The sequence below is a fragment of the Pieris rapae genome, chromosome 20 (genome assembly GCF_905147795.1).
Source record: "Pieris rapae chromosome 20, ilPieRapa1.1, whole genome shotgun sequence".
In the NCBI taxonomy this organism is placed as follows: domain Eukaryota; kingdom Metazoa; phylum Arthropoda; class Insecta; order Lepidoptera; family Pieridae; genus Pieris; species Pieris rapae.
The window spans coordinates 8059923-8074459 of NC_059528.1; the positions used below are offsets into that span (position 1 = coordinate 8059923).

General features: G+C 35.5%; 1 protein-coding gene across 32 annotated transcripts in view; it reads right to left on the bottom strand.

Annotated features, from left to right (window-relative positions):
- LOC110999013 (dystonin) overlaps nt 1-14537 on the bottom strand; it is a 215954-nt gene that overhangs the window by 12114 nt on the left and 189303 nt on the right. For 23 of the 32 annotated variants that reach the window (XM_022267872.2, XM_022267867.2, XM_045632553.1 and 20 more), the window contains 23 exons: nt 13934-14122; nt 13605-13759; nt 13090-13101; nt 12127-12352; nt 11692-11818; nt 11278-11401; nt 10761-10881; nt 10498-10655; nt 10058-10209; nt 9552-9792; nt 9361-9456; nt 8572-8754; nt 7981-8140; nt 7494-7571; nt 7207-7326; nt 6477-6749; nt 5122-5245; nt 4677-4804; nt 4294-4370; nt 3736-3807; nt 3281-3313; nt 1617-1691; nt 183-354 (listed from right to left, as the gene is read on the bottom strand). In XM_022267872.2, the coding sequence (XP_022123564.2) occupies nt 183-354; nt 1617-1691; nt 3281-3313; nt 3736-3807; nt 4294-4370; nt 4677-4804; nt 5122-5245; nt 6477-6749; nt 7207-7326; nt 7494-7571; nt 7981-8140; nt 8572-8754; nt 9361-9456; nt 9552-9792; nt 10058-10209; nt 10498-10655; nt 10761-10881; nt 11278-11401; nt 11692-11818; nt 12127-12352; nt 13090-13101; nt 13605-13759; nt 13934-14122 (3096 nt within the window). The remainder of the gene's footprint in view (nt 1-182; nt 355-1616; nt 1692-3280; nt 3314-3735; nt 3808-4293; nt 4371-4676; nt 4805-5121; nt 5246-6476; nt 6750-7206; nt 7327-7493; nt 7572-7980; nt 8141-8571; nt 8755-9360; nt 9457-9551; nt 9793-10057; nt 10210-10497; nt 10656-10760; nt 10882-11277; nt 11402-11691; nt 11819-12126; nt 12353-13089; nt 13102-13604; nt 13760-13933; nt 14123-14537) is intronic. The other 9 variants (XM_022267886.2, XM_045632559.1, XM_022267858.2 and 6 more) reach the window with 7 other exon arrangements.

A 14537-nucleotide genomic window follows, 5' to 3' on the forward strand; every position in this document is an offset into this window, starting at 1 on the left:
TGGGATTCAAATGCAGTGCTAATTAAAGATTTAGGTTGGCGCCTGGTAGATTGCCGGTGATAATAAGAACAATAATGAAAACACACACATACACTAGTCATTTAACCACGCATTTCAAGTAATGTGTGCTTAAATAATAATATATCAATAATAGTGTTACTTAGAGATAACCAAATCCTTACCCGCTTTCTCCATTCATCCCAGCTGAAGTTCGAAACCCTTTGTAGTTCCCTCAGATGCATCAGGCGGTCGTGCAGCCGTCTCTGCCTGTTCCAGGCGAGCAGCCAGACGTATCTCCATTTCTCCCATAGTTGTTTCACCCGAGTAGACCTGAACTCCGGCTCGGTGCCGACACTGTAGGAGATTTTATCGTACAATCAAAAATTCAAGGAAACTTTTTCTCATAGATATGTGATCTTAGATATTTAAAATGCGGGGATAATTAATAAATTTCATGTATTAACAAATCTTGTAAGTGGCGCAACAATGATTTTAGGTCTAAGCGTCATAAATCTGTGTCTAAGGCAAGTCATTCCACACGAAGTTTTCCTTCACATATCGAGCCAATATTAAATGCGCACATAGACAGAAAGTCTATTGGTGCACAGCCAGGGATCGAACCTCAGGCATCAAGGTGTATTCAGAAGCCATACTGCATTCTAAAAATCACATTGGCTATGAAAAACACTAAAACACAATCATATTATGTACTACGCTATAATAAAACATTACCTCTAGCATTGAAACATCTCTTCAAACAATGTATCTAAATCTAGAAACAAACAACTAAAAACTTTTTATTCAAAACCGCTGAACAAGCAATTCACTACGCTGAGAAGCACTCTAACAAAATATTATAAATGCACCCACGTACTAACCCCTCTTCAAAAGTCAATGAAGAGAGTCGTTGAGATGGAAACTCGTACGTAGTCGTTGAGAAGTAATTCATTTATTTTTCTTATGGCATCTTATATCTCATTACGCAAAAGAATATTTTGTAATGATTAAAGTGATTAAACATAAAAATTGAAAAGCCGCTTGGAGCGATGAATATATGTATTATAAAAAGAAATACAAAAAATATACTTATATAGAATTGTAGAGATTTTGATTCGGAAATAAGCATATCAAATTGCATTTCAAAGCGTCTTTTGTGTATTAGATATTTGAATTGTATTCAAGGAAAACAAAGTGTCGGTGTCAAGTATATGAAAAAGTTCGATGTATATAAAAAAATTAACTAAGTAATAATAAGACACTAATTACTCGACAATTGAAAAGATATGATGAAAAACGCGGGAAACTTCGTTCGTGTTTCCCTACCTTTTACTTGAAACTGGCTTAAAGTAAAACTGCTCGAAAAAAAAAGATTTTATTAAAACATGATTGCTTTATTAATAAAATCTTTGATACGCATCTGTCATGTCATTATAAACGAAATGACGTGTCGTTTGATTGAAATTTGTCTATGACTCGGTACTATAGAATGTTCCCTGTAATACCATCTTCAGTATTTGAAGATGGTATTACTCTAAATATCGATTAATATTTGGTTCAGTTTCCAGTTTGAATTCAGAAAGTTTTAATGATTATTTTAATATGGCCGTATTCCTTACCTTCCCTTAGCCGGGAACCTGGGACCGTAGTGCGGCAGGGCGCGGTCAGGCGAATCTCTTCCTGGACTGACGCGACTAAAGCAACACAATCATCAAAACACGAAATACAAACCAAGACTGCAGTTAGTTCCCATGCTCGTTCCAGTTACAGTTAGTATATCAAATGTCACCCAAAATTGTCAGTAACTCGACTTAATATTGGTTAACCCGAAAACAACAGAAATGGCGGCGAAATTTCTATAAAATTTGATTTAAACAATTGACAATTTCAGATGAGCGTTTAAATGTTAGCTTAGCAATTGGAAGATAAGGAAAAGTATGAGTTTCTCGTTGAGTAGATTTACCATGACTTTGACAACTACCAAAACAAAAAAACATTGTGGAATGTGTAAAGCGATTTCTCAACTAAAACCAGCTGTAATTTAGTACTTTGTATAACTAACGACTTTATGTAGGATTCAGAGATAAGATAGCAGCAAAAGTCAAACATTTTGACAGATGTCAGAGTATGGTCACGCTTGGTCTCTAGACCAGCGTTTTCCAAAGATTTTGGTGCCATGCCTTAGCCTTTCTAAAATTGCCCACCTTATGTAACATACATAATTTTTTATATTTAAAAAAGAATTGTTCACTAAAATGATAAGCATAAAACTGAATTAATTTCTATTAATAAGTTAGTTAATTTGCTAAGCCAACACGTCCGTGTGAAAGCACCACACATTTAAATAAAACCTCTTTAACCAATATAAACGCAAAACCAAGCTTACTTTTGCACAGTAAAAAGGCGCTAGTAATGCAATATGTCAACAGATTCTAATGTAAAAAAGTTAACTGTCACGTGTCAACTTGATGTAACCACGATTGCTAAAACGTCGAGCTATGTAAATATGCGATTCATAAATTTGCGTCTATATAAGCTAATGAAACTTTATAATTTAAACGTGAATAGATTTTACAATGTTACCTGTTAGTCGGAGTTAATCCAAGAATCGCGTGGTTATAGACACGTGATTATTGTAAACAGATTATAAAAGCGTGTTAATCCAACCACCAACAGAGAGGATTTGACGTATTCGTATACTAATAAAAACGAAAGCATATAAAAAAATCTTAAGAGATTTTTCAAACTACGACCTTCAAACCAATCAGCACTAACTACATACTACTACTACTCTCAAAAAGCTTAAAACACTTCAAAGTTATTATATATTATCCTTAAATTCTTTAATGTATAGTTTATCTTTATATACCTACAAATGAACTGAACTCCTTATTAAACGGCTGGACCGATTTGAATGATTTTTCTTTGGATTTTTTTTTGTAGTGAATTTGAACAACGTCTTCGGTCCGCTAGTATCTTATAAAATGATCAATTTAATGGACTTGCTTTAATTTGCTTAAATATGTATAACTTAATCGAGCAAACCATTGTTTTTATTAAGTTAATTACTGCATATTTACATTTTTTTACCGACTTCAATAAAAGCAAAAACGTTTATAAGTGTAACAGGCTCACAGGTGCATTGCCGGCCTTTTAAGAACAGGTACGCCCTTTTTTTGAAGGACCGTAAGTGGAATTATATATATCAGAACAAGATATAAAAACTTTGAAGTTAAAAGGTGCCAAAACTAAACTAAAAAAACCCTAAAAAGTAACATCAAACCTTCCTCTCCTACTTCGCGAGTGAATCCGGGACCTGCACCAAGCGTGACGGGTGAGACAGAAAGCCACATTTACACATGTTAGAGCGAGACAAAGCTACTCCATAGATCAGAGACGAATAAATTACTGTGTATAGACAATGTTTAGTTGTTCTTGTGATCAATGTTATTATATTTATGAGTAACACGTGCAATGACATCACAAGATGGCGTCGAGCGAGTCAAAGAGACAGCTCGTAGGTGCGAAAGAAATGCTATTAACCAGTATTTTATTCACAAGAACATTTTTAGGAGTAGAATTGTTATTTTACAATGATGTAACAGTGTTTAGTTCTTTATTAAACATAAGAATTAAAAATTTTGTAAGTATAAATTAGCTTCCAAAATAAATTAAATGAAAGAATTATAACAAAACGCAAAATTTAAATTTGAAAATGATAAAACTCAAAATACACACCTATAACGCCTACTGCCATAATAATCTGGTGACATCGACCTATCTCTATTAAGGTCGTGCTGAGAGCCGCGTCTATTGGTCACACGTGCAATGACGTCACAAGATGGCGGCGAGCGAGTGAAAGAGACAATACACGTGAGAAGCCGAACACATGAGCGATTGTGATATGATTTATGAAGCAAACAAACATTTACACACGCAACGACAAAAATATAAGTGTTCCTATCTTTGATTGCTAATTGCAGCAACGTCTCTGTCTTTTTCCATCGGAGCGTAAATATAATACGAGAGATAGAGACAAATTATTGGACCCGGCATTATCCATAGAGATACCACATTGGCCTATTCTATACGTATTTATTAAAAACCTTTATCATTCATTTTTTTTAGAACAGGGTCTCAAACGGGCAGAAGGCTCTCCTATTGCTAAGTTGTAGCTAAACCCATGGAAACTTAAAGTCGTTTAATAGGAAAATAAATATGAATTCAGAAGTTAAAAAACAAATTATACACTTATATTTTTGTGTTTGTGTATTGAGTGACACACAAGATACATACCCAGGCGTGCCTTTGGTCGCGCTCTTGGCCGACACTTTGCGTGGTGTCGACTCGCGTCCTACACTTTGGCGCTTCATCTAAAAGTAAATATGCCATCAAAAACATATATTAAAAAAAAAAACAAGTCTCACAACGCAGTAAAAGTCTTCTACCGTAAAAATTGAGATCCAAGTCGGTTCATTCCTACTTAAGGTCCTACTGTCTTTCGTAATTACGTTAGACCGTTTAAGTATTACGTAACCACTATAGTGGGGGTGGGGGGGTCTTTGATTTGCTTATTTGGTGATTACGTCAATAGCAATTATTTACTTTTTTACACATCACCCACACATTGTCTATGTTTAAAAAACCTATAAATTGAACCTTTGACCAAAGGATCTTACCTGGTAAGCCTTGCAGACACGGTCCACCTCGGTCTGTCTCTTCTGCGCGTGTTCCATCAGATCTTTGTGGTCTTCAATGAGACCTTCTAGTACCTCGATGGATTCGGGTAGAGGCTCGGCTTCCAGGGCTAAAGAGAAACCATTAATAATATTGCATTCAGAAGTATTGACATGTCAGCTGCAGTGCTTGAGCGATGCAGAGCGCGAACTATCCGCTTCATATCGAAATCATAAAATCTTGCCAAAATTTTGCAATGCCTATTTTATTTATATAAAAAGTAACCGATATATATCATTAAATTGAGTTTACTGGTAACAGACTGTTCTCCTAATACATTTTCCCTTTTTTGATCTCTTTTAAATTAATGACAACTCTTGCAACAAGTTATGTTTAAGAATACAAATTCTGTAATAGTATTGAATCCAGTATAAACAGTATACATACTAATAAGCGTTGTTTCAAGTCCGCTGAGCCACTGCAGAAGTTCTTCCAGAACCAGGTCGAGGTCCTTCAAACTCTGCATGTGGGTTTCCAGCTTTCCACCGCGTTGCATTGCCCATTGCCATACCTAAATTTTATAAATATTATTTTTAATTCATTAACTATTTATTAGTCTTCTATATTGTGTTGGCCTAGTGGCTTCAACCTGCCACTTTTATCCCTGAAGTCTTAACTTCGAATGACATGGACACCAATGGAATATTTTTCATTCGCTCGAATGGTACATTAATCTGTGACGTAAAAAGATGATTTAATTTTATTTTTAAGTAAGTAGCAGACTCAGCCAAGCGTTGCTGTAGTTATTGTTATATTACATAGTAGTAAGCTATTCAAGCGAAACTGTAGGAGAACTGATGTGAAAGGTAGATAGCTTATGTGAAACGTTGGTAATTTTAACACAGCGCCATTTGTTAGAATTGTGTCAAATAATAAACAAATAATTTGCAAATAAAATAAAATTGCGACTATAATTAAAGATCTAAGTTATCCTATCTCTTAAGTTGGACCAGACTGCTCACGGTGTGCAAATTTAACTTAAAATCGGTTAAGTAGTTCAGGAGTCTATCGCGGACAAACATCGTGACAAGAGATTTCTATATTATTAAGACACGAAATTTCCCGTCACTTAGGTCAATACAACCCATTCAACTACAAGAATACTTAGGTCACCTAGAACAAAACATTACCTGACCAGCAGACACTTGACTAAAGATTCTGATCACTGGTAAAACAGACACCATCAATTTTCTCGGCTTATAGGCGTGCATTGTTCTTTAGGTTTGAGTGTTTAATAGTCCAATTTTTGGATAAGATGTTTTTTTATCTATATTTATCATAATCGTGTTAATCTTGCAAGGTTGGTCAATTATTTTGATTGCAAATTGATAATTTATTTATCCACCAAGCCATTTAAATATATTTTGTTATAATAAAATATTAAATAATTAAAACTTAAACAAATACTAATTACTACTAAGCCATATAAAACCAGTCGGTCAAGTCATTTGATTTAAATTTTTTTTAAGTAATAAAAAGCTCAGCCTACTTTAACATTTAAATAGACTTCAAACTTTAAAAAATAGACCGCAAAAATAGGTTAATACAGCTAAGTTAGCAGCAGAAGATAAGCTTGGTTTTTCCCCCTAGTAAGAAGATTCTAGTTTAAGGGACAGTAATTCACCTTTTAACCTGCATCTTCAGGTCTAGGTAGTGGTTATTGACCGAACGCGGTAGAGACACATTGTGGACGCCCTGTGCCCCATCTGGGGTATGGGATACTAAGAACTATGTTATCTTACCTCATCCCATCTGCTCTGTATAATCGTGATCCAATGTTTGATCACTGTGACTGCATCCGGATGAGCCTTGCCCAAGATGGAGTGAGCGAGAGATATGGTATCGTCCTTGTCCCTCTTCTTCTCATTCAGCTCCTTGATGAACCTCTCGTGGTCCTGGATCTGCTGTTCCGTCTCTTGTTCTCCTTCTGGCAACTGTCCCGTGAAACGAAGTTTGGTCTCCGCGTCGGAGAGCCACTCGAGAAGCATGTTCACCGACTTGTGGAGACGTTCAGCCTGTGAAATGAATTTCACGATCGATTTCTTACGTATTCATAGATTAAAAAAATAAAGTGGGTCCGTACAAAGTACACATATCAGAAGTGTAACTTCTTTGTAAATTATTACTAAAACCACCAATAGATGATCATCTACAGAGTAAAGTCTATGGCATGTGTCAGGCCCATGAGGCCGATCACCTACTTGCCAAACAGATTTACAAATGATTATGAAACAGATACAAATATCTGAGGCTCAGACCTAAAAAGCGCCACTCATATATATTTCAGGCAAACAGGCAGGAAGCGCACCTCTTCTTCTTCCTCATCAAATTCCCATCACAGCTCGTAAATGCGTTGCCGACTTTGTAAAACGCTTTTTTCTTTTCTTTTTTTCTCGGTAAAGTCTACCATAAAAGCGGTCAGTTGTGGAACAACGGCCGTCGATGTGAAACGAGTTTTAAGTTCAAACTCACCTCTTTTAGCGCTGTTTCAAGTTTGTGCGCTTTCCTTTCACTGAGGGTAAACACGGCGTCCCAGGCTTGCTGCAATTCGCTGCACTGTTGTTTGATGCTCAGGGCATCCTCCGCTGGCACCTGATACACATACTAGCTTAATACTGTGGCTTTATGTGGGAATGTCTACAGATACACACACAGGTAGACATACAACGGGATTGATACTAAATTCTGAAAATGTTCTGAAGACATAAAGATGCTTTTATGATGAAAACTAAATGCCGTAATTATATTTTCCTCCTTACCGTGGCTTCCAAATCTCGACCGGTCTTCATCACCGACTGCATTTGTTGTTCGCGGGAGTGTAGGTCTTCCTCGAATTGCTGAAAAGTGGATATTTCATTAAACAGTAGAATTTGTTTTAACGATATTTTTTTTACTTCTTTTGGCGAGTTAGGGAAAAAATAATGAGAGTAAATTTTTACGATACATTACGATACGATACTATAACACCGACACCGGCTGAAGTTAGATATATTCAACGTTTTAGTTTTTAAAATGTAAGTATCGTTTTTTTCCACAAATAAAAAAAAATATTTTTGCGAAAATATTGTTACCCTAAAGAAGTATAAATTTCTAACGCGTGTACATAAGTAATCAAACATATTTTTCGTAATAAAACAAACAAAGCATATGATCCTGTGATTTTTTTAAACTTGTATACGTAACTCAGAAATGTCTGAGGGAAATAAAATCATTAAAAATATTTTAATATACGGTCTTTCAATTCACCTTGTGCTGTTCAATGAGTGCCATAACGGTATCCAAATCTCCGTGTAACGGCGATTCTGATGATAAGTCTTTCTCCTGTTTCCTGAGCCATTCAAGAAGCGCGGACATCGCGTCCTTGAACTGACCCGAGTATAGAAGAGCTTCCTCTAGACGTCTTTGCCTGAGAATTATATATTTTCGGTACTAAACGCTGTTCGTCTTAAAAATATCATTAATTATAACGCCAGAAAAAATTCCGAAAAGAAAAAAAAACAAAAAAAAAAGTTATAGGTCGATAAGCCATCACAATTTTATTTGTTTGTAAATGTTTCATAATGAATTAAGCAACTTTATTCATGAGATAACCAAAATTCTATACATCTATAAGTTTTTTTAAACCTTTCCCGAAAACTTCTAAAACTGAATTATCGAAATGCTGCTATACTGTTTACAATCGATTTAGGGTCCTTCAAGAAAAAAACGCAGGAATTCTTCATAGCTGGCAACACACTGACCCGAGTATAGAACATATCTACACTTGCGAGCCTTCTGGCTGTGAGTGTCCACGGTACATGAGGTGAGCCTCCTATTAAATAAATAAAAAAACCGTACCTGTCCACAGCCTTCGAGCAAACAGTGGTCCATTTAGACTTGAGCTCCGCCAATTTCTCCCTCAGCACGGGTTCGTCGCTCTTCGGCGCTTTGTCTTTCAGGGTTTTGCCTGTTTTGCTCGTCAAATCGTAAGCGGGCTGCTTCGAAGCCAACGCCTTTTGTAATTCACGGTGTTTTGTTAATCTGTAAGAAAAAAATCAGTTTAATATAAAGAAAAAAAAACCGCAATTTCGTAGTATTTTTTTCAGTTAAAATTTACTCAACAAATTACCAACAGTTTTGACGTTATGTTATTGGAACTACAAATGTTTATTTTGAACTTCTACTTACGTAAATAAAACATATTTTTTACATAAAGGGTAAAGACACACGTGGTAGACGTGAAACCTTCAAAAATTTTTGTTTCAAACAAATGTGATTTAAATTTTTAAGTTTAATATTACTTTTTAATTTCGATTAAAACTACAATTGATAAAAAAAAAGTTTTTTATAAGTAGTAGATTTTTCTTTAAACTAATTTTAATATCAATCTTTATCTTTATCTATATCAACATGAAATTTTATAATTAATTTTATGTAAATAAAATTGATAAATTTCAACTTATTTTAAAATTGAACTAAATTAATCTCTTATTTATTTTTTTGGATATAAATACATATTTTTTAATTTAATGAATTTATGTGTCTGTCTCTTTATACTATTTCATCATTCAAATCACGCTAAAGAAGTTTTCACTTCAAAAACACAAAGCGAATGAAATGAATTGATTAAACACATTGTTAAATCACCTCTGTTTAATCTTCTCCGGATCGTTGACATTCGCTTCAGCGTTGAGCTCGTCCAACTGTTGTTCTGTGTCGTTAAGCCAGTTCATCAAGTTGTTCCTGTAGACAATGCAGAGATAATTATTACTCTTTGTAAGATTACACAAAAACCTGGGGTTTTATAAGATTTCAGGTTTTCACGTATAAAAACCTACCACATATCATTAAACTCCTTGGCCTCCTTGATACCGTGGTCCAAAGCCCTGGTCCTCTCAGCAGCCTTGGAGACCACCCTCTCCCATCTATGCTGTACGGAAACCAGAAGGTTCTTGATGAGGATCACATCCTGCTTTTGGCTGAAGTATTTCAGGTGAGTTCCCTTTTTATCCAATTGCAGCATCGTCTCCCGGTGGGTGGACACTTCCTTCTGGAAGGCTTTGTGTTCTTCCACTTGAGCTGGAGAGACAAAGTTAAAATTTTATTAATTATAAAGTTATGGACACACGTAAGTACCCTTCTATTTATATTTTCTGGCCAACTTTTTTACATTTTACTTTGTCAATTACCATTAATTTCTTATAAAATCGAATATAGGAACTGTTGACTAGCAATAAAACGTCATTCTAGCATTCCTATAGTTAATTGATATTTTAAAATTAGACGCTATACTAAAGAGGGAGAACATTGTATAGGGAACTGCAAATACAAGACAGAATCTTACTGAGTAATGTCTCCATAACCCTGGATACAGGTTTGGCAGACGTCAACGTCTTCTCAGCCGAGGTCAACCAATCGACGAACGCTTGCAAAGCCTCGTGGAACTCCGTCGCTTCCTTCAGCGCTATTTCCAGCTTTATCTTCTTGTCTGACGCTCTATGAGGACAAAATATATTAAAACCATTGCTCTGCTAATTCAAATCGGTCAAGACGTTTAAGAGGAGTTCAGGAACATGTATATATATATATATATATATTAAATAGTAGTAGAATTTCCTACGCATTTAAAATCATATTAATAAAAATATTTTAATGAATTTTTCAGTTTCTTCTGTTTAATAACACTAATATGTGTTTTTAAACAGACTTACAAACCCGGGATTATTTTTAATATACTCCCTATTGAATTCGTTTGGGACTCTTAATAAATTCTTGTATTCAAACCTGGAAGTGACATTATCCCATCGTGACTTCAAGTTCTTTAAGTTGAGATGGAGCTGACTGGTGGGGTTGGGCTTCTCTTGTCGTTTGATGTACTCCTGACCCTGCTGCAGGACGGCTTCCACTTTCGGGCGGTTGGCTTCGATCTCGTGGTACACCTCCTGTTTAGTTTATGTCAAAATATAATGAAGAAAAGCGGTTCTAATGTGCTATATGGCCAAAAATGTCGATTACAGGCCTAATTTTTGATCTACCCTCAAACGTACCATAAACCTCTCGAGCTGTTCTGTGGCAGTCTCAGGCAGACCTCCAACAGGTTTGGATGCGACCACTACGCTGTCCACTTCAGATAACCACGACAGTAGGTCTCCAATTTCGGCGTTGAAACTATGAAAAAAAAATTAATTCTTAAAACACCGAAAATATTTTTCTTAACTTATTTGAAGTTATTATTGTAGTCACTGTTATAATGAACCTAGATTTTGAAGATTTTTTGGTAATCCAGCAACAAACCTGGGTTGAGTTTGCTTGAAAGAGACATGTATGTATGTAACTATAAAAAGATGGACGTAAACTTCTCAATTGATTTTTTTATAGAATAGGGAGAAAAGAGGCTACTTAAAAAAGCCTAATCAAAAAAGGACAGTAATCATAGCTCATGGGCTCTTTGAGAGAAGAGTATGCTCTTTCTTTAACTAGAGGTCGTATCTCCCAGGGAAGACCCCTACAGGGAGTCGAATCCACAGTAAAAACCTATACAACAATAAAATTTAAGAATCCTACCTTTGTGCCTCCCTTAATGCCTCTTCGAGTTCGGATTGACGATCTCTTGCTTTCTGTTGTAGTTCGCGCCACTTCTTGTTGAGTGTTGCCAGTTTCTCAGCGGTTTCGCCGGCTTCATCTGTGCCTGTATAAAAATATGGTTAGTAAAGCCGGTTTCCGGCCGATAGTTTAACATTGAATCATAATGATTGTATTGTAATGTAATATCACTATTTTGTATGCATAGGAGTCGTACTTCGGCCGTTTGGGTGCAATCAAGTGGAAAAAAGATAAGAGTAGGTAACAATAATTAACAAATGTTTAAAATATCTATTTTATGCGTGAAAATGGAATTAGCATTGATTGACTTTTATTAAGTACGAATGAATTATTCATTAAATTTCAACAGTCTTTTAGACTCTTTTCAAAACCCACCATGGTGGACGATGTGAGCTCCGGCTTCATTGAGAGTATCAACGCTGGCCTGATGAGCTGCGATATCATTCATTACCACCTTCAGTTTCGCCAGTTCCACTTCCAAGATTTGGGGATCTCCAGCCACCTATTAAAGTTATGATAATAAAAACCTTGAATTTAAATAAAGAAAATAAATAGTAAACTATAGGCAATGTTTACCTACAATTATTTATTAAAAAATAATAATAAAGAACCTTTTATTTCTTGCAAAAGGAAAGTAAAATTATTCCAATATTATAATTTTTTAAGAAAATAATATTTTTAATCTAAAACACATTTTTTTATCCATACTAATTATTATCTATTTCCTAATAAGTTTGAAAGAAGAATATGGATACTTGAAATAAAATAACATTAAAAAAAAATGTTGCAATTTATTAAACATGATCTTACCGGTGCCAAAGTATCCAAGGTATCGTTTGTATGCTGTATCCATGCTAATATGTCTCTTAGGGCATGTTGCAGCTGTCCCAACCTTAACAGAGCCTTCTCCAGCTGCTGCTGCCTTTCCACCATACCCCGGAGGAGAGATGACCAGCGACCGTTCACTTCTGTCAGGGGTTGTTTGATTGCCGCAGCTTGTTCGGATGATGTTCGTTCAGTTAACTCCGCGGCTTGCCTGTTATTAATATTGAATTTTTATATGTAATGCTTGAAGGATAAATATAGTTCTTATTAAAAATATTATACCCATAAGCAAAACTGCAAAACGTACTATTGAATTTGTAATTATTTGTTATATTTATTGACACAAAAATCACGTGTTGCTACCAGTATACGTTTCATAATTTATTAATACAATAAAAAAATAGAATATTGATATGGTAATAGATATTTTTGCACATAAGCGAATAACATACCGCAACGAAAACAGAAATGGATAAAAGAACCAAGAGTGAAAGAGAAGAAAGACTCATCAGAGATTTTTAATTGTAATGATAAGTATAATGATATAGAATCCATCGAATAAAAACAGATAGTTTTACGTGACAACGTCATCACAAAACATTGATGAATGATTGCAAACTTTTACGAATAAAATTGAATAATTTTTATTAAAGTATCACTATTTGGTATGGATACCAAGGAGTGAATTATCGGACGCATAGGCCTCGGTTGAAAGAGAGATAGATGCTGCGCTAGCGTACAATGAGCGTAACGGGACAATGAGTGCTTTTTTGTGCGTGTAGCCGGCGTTCATCGATTAGACGTTGTCGCGTCAAAACAACACATAACATGAAAACAAGAAGATTACCAATCTGTATTATTTATTTTTGTCTGTCGTATTGGTTAACAAGATTGGTTCAAGCTTACAACAACAAAAGCAGTCACACAAAATTAAACTCAATTCCTTGCCTCATTAAACTCCTTCGGGTGTGCCGTTGGTGAAGCGGGAAAAAACATTTTATTAGTATCGTGAGAAATTATCAAAACTATTGCTACGATGGCATAACGCAAACTTTTAAATTTTTAAACATAATCATTAGTTTATTATGTATAATTGTTAATTGATACAAATATATAAAGAAACATATTGTACTATACGATTAAGTCTCTGAAACCTGAAACACATATGCGATAGTAATTGCAATAACAAAAAATTATGTCCAGTTTTGCGAGACCGGAAACCGTCGCTATTTATTACTAATTATGACTGTCTAAACAATCGATGAAATCTATGATGTATGTACTAATTCCTGAAGAAATATCTCTACCTACGTAGATACTCCGATTTCGATAAATTTTGCTATAGATTTAAAGAAGTTTGCGTTAAGCCATATGTTGTGCAATTGAGATTAGTTAGGTCCCATAACCTCATAGGAAAGATTTAGGTAGACCATAGATCAAAATATGGTCTTTCTTTTAATTACCTGTTCAAAGCTTCAACCTTGACCATGTGAGGGTCTACTTCGGTTTTGAAGCCTGCAAGTTGTGAGATCTGTCGCTTCACGGCGTCGATGTCCGAGCCCAAAGGTCCCATACGGGAGAACTTATCTTCTGCCGTGTCCAGGAATTCTTGGAGATTCTGCGAATTTTGGACAGAGTTATTAAGACGGGATAAGTGAGTTAGCATATTTAAAACCCAAGTTCGAATAATATAAGATGAAATTAAGCACCAAAATTCTAGACAAAAAATACTTGAAAATAAAGACCAAAGAAAACCCTGGTTTTAATAAGTATTATACTAAATAATACTCACATGAAGTGTATCATGGAACTCCATAGCCTTCTCCATGGCGTCAATGAGATTTTCTTCCCGTCTAGCGTAGAGGGCCGTGATATTGTCCCATGCTGTATCCAGATCTTCGATGTGTTTCTTGACTTCGGGTTTGTCCGGTTCACCGCAGATGGACATCAGAGTTGATCCCGTCTTCCGGACTTTCTCCACCTGAATTTTAATATTAATTAACACTTCGAAGTCACACGACGGCCTTGCCTGTCTACCATATGCTAAGAATTAATTATCTGATAGTGCATTGCGCAGAGGCGATGAGAACTTGGAGAAACTGATCGTTGTGGAAATACACAGAAGGCAAAAGATCAGCTGTTCACCAACTAGGTCGACCGATCAAGTGAAAGACTCATCGTCCTCAAAACTATACACTGTACGGGAGAGGCGTTGGACACCGATGGAATCAGATAGTCCGCACCAGATGCTTTCTTGATGACCACAATGTTCAGACATGAGATACCGATTGAAGAACATTTGCGACACAACGATGCAATAGGAGTACAAAAATTTCGGCTAAACATATATGATTAGGTAACAAGCGAATTTTCCAGGAAATCCTAGAAAAAGCAAG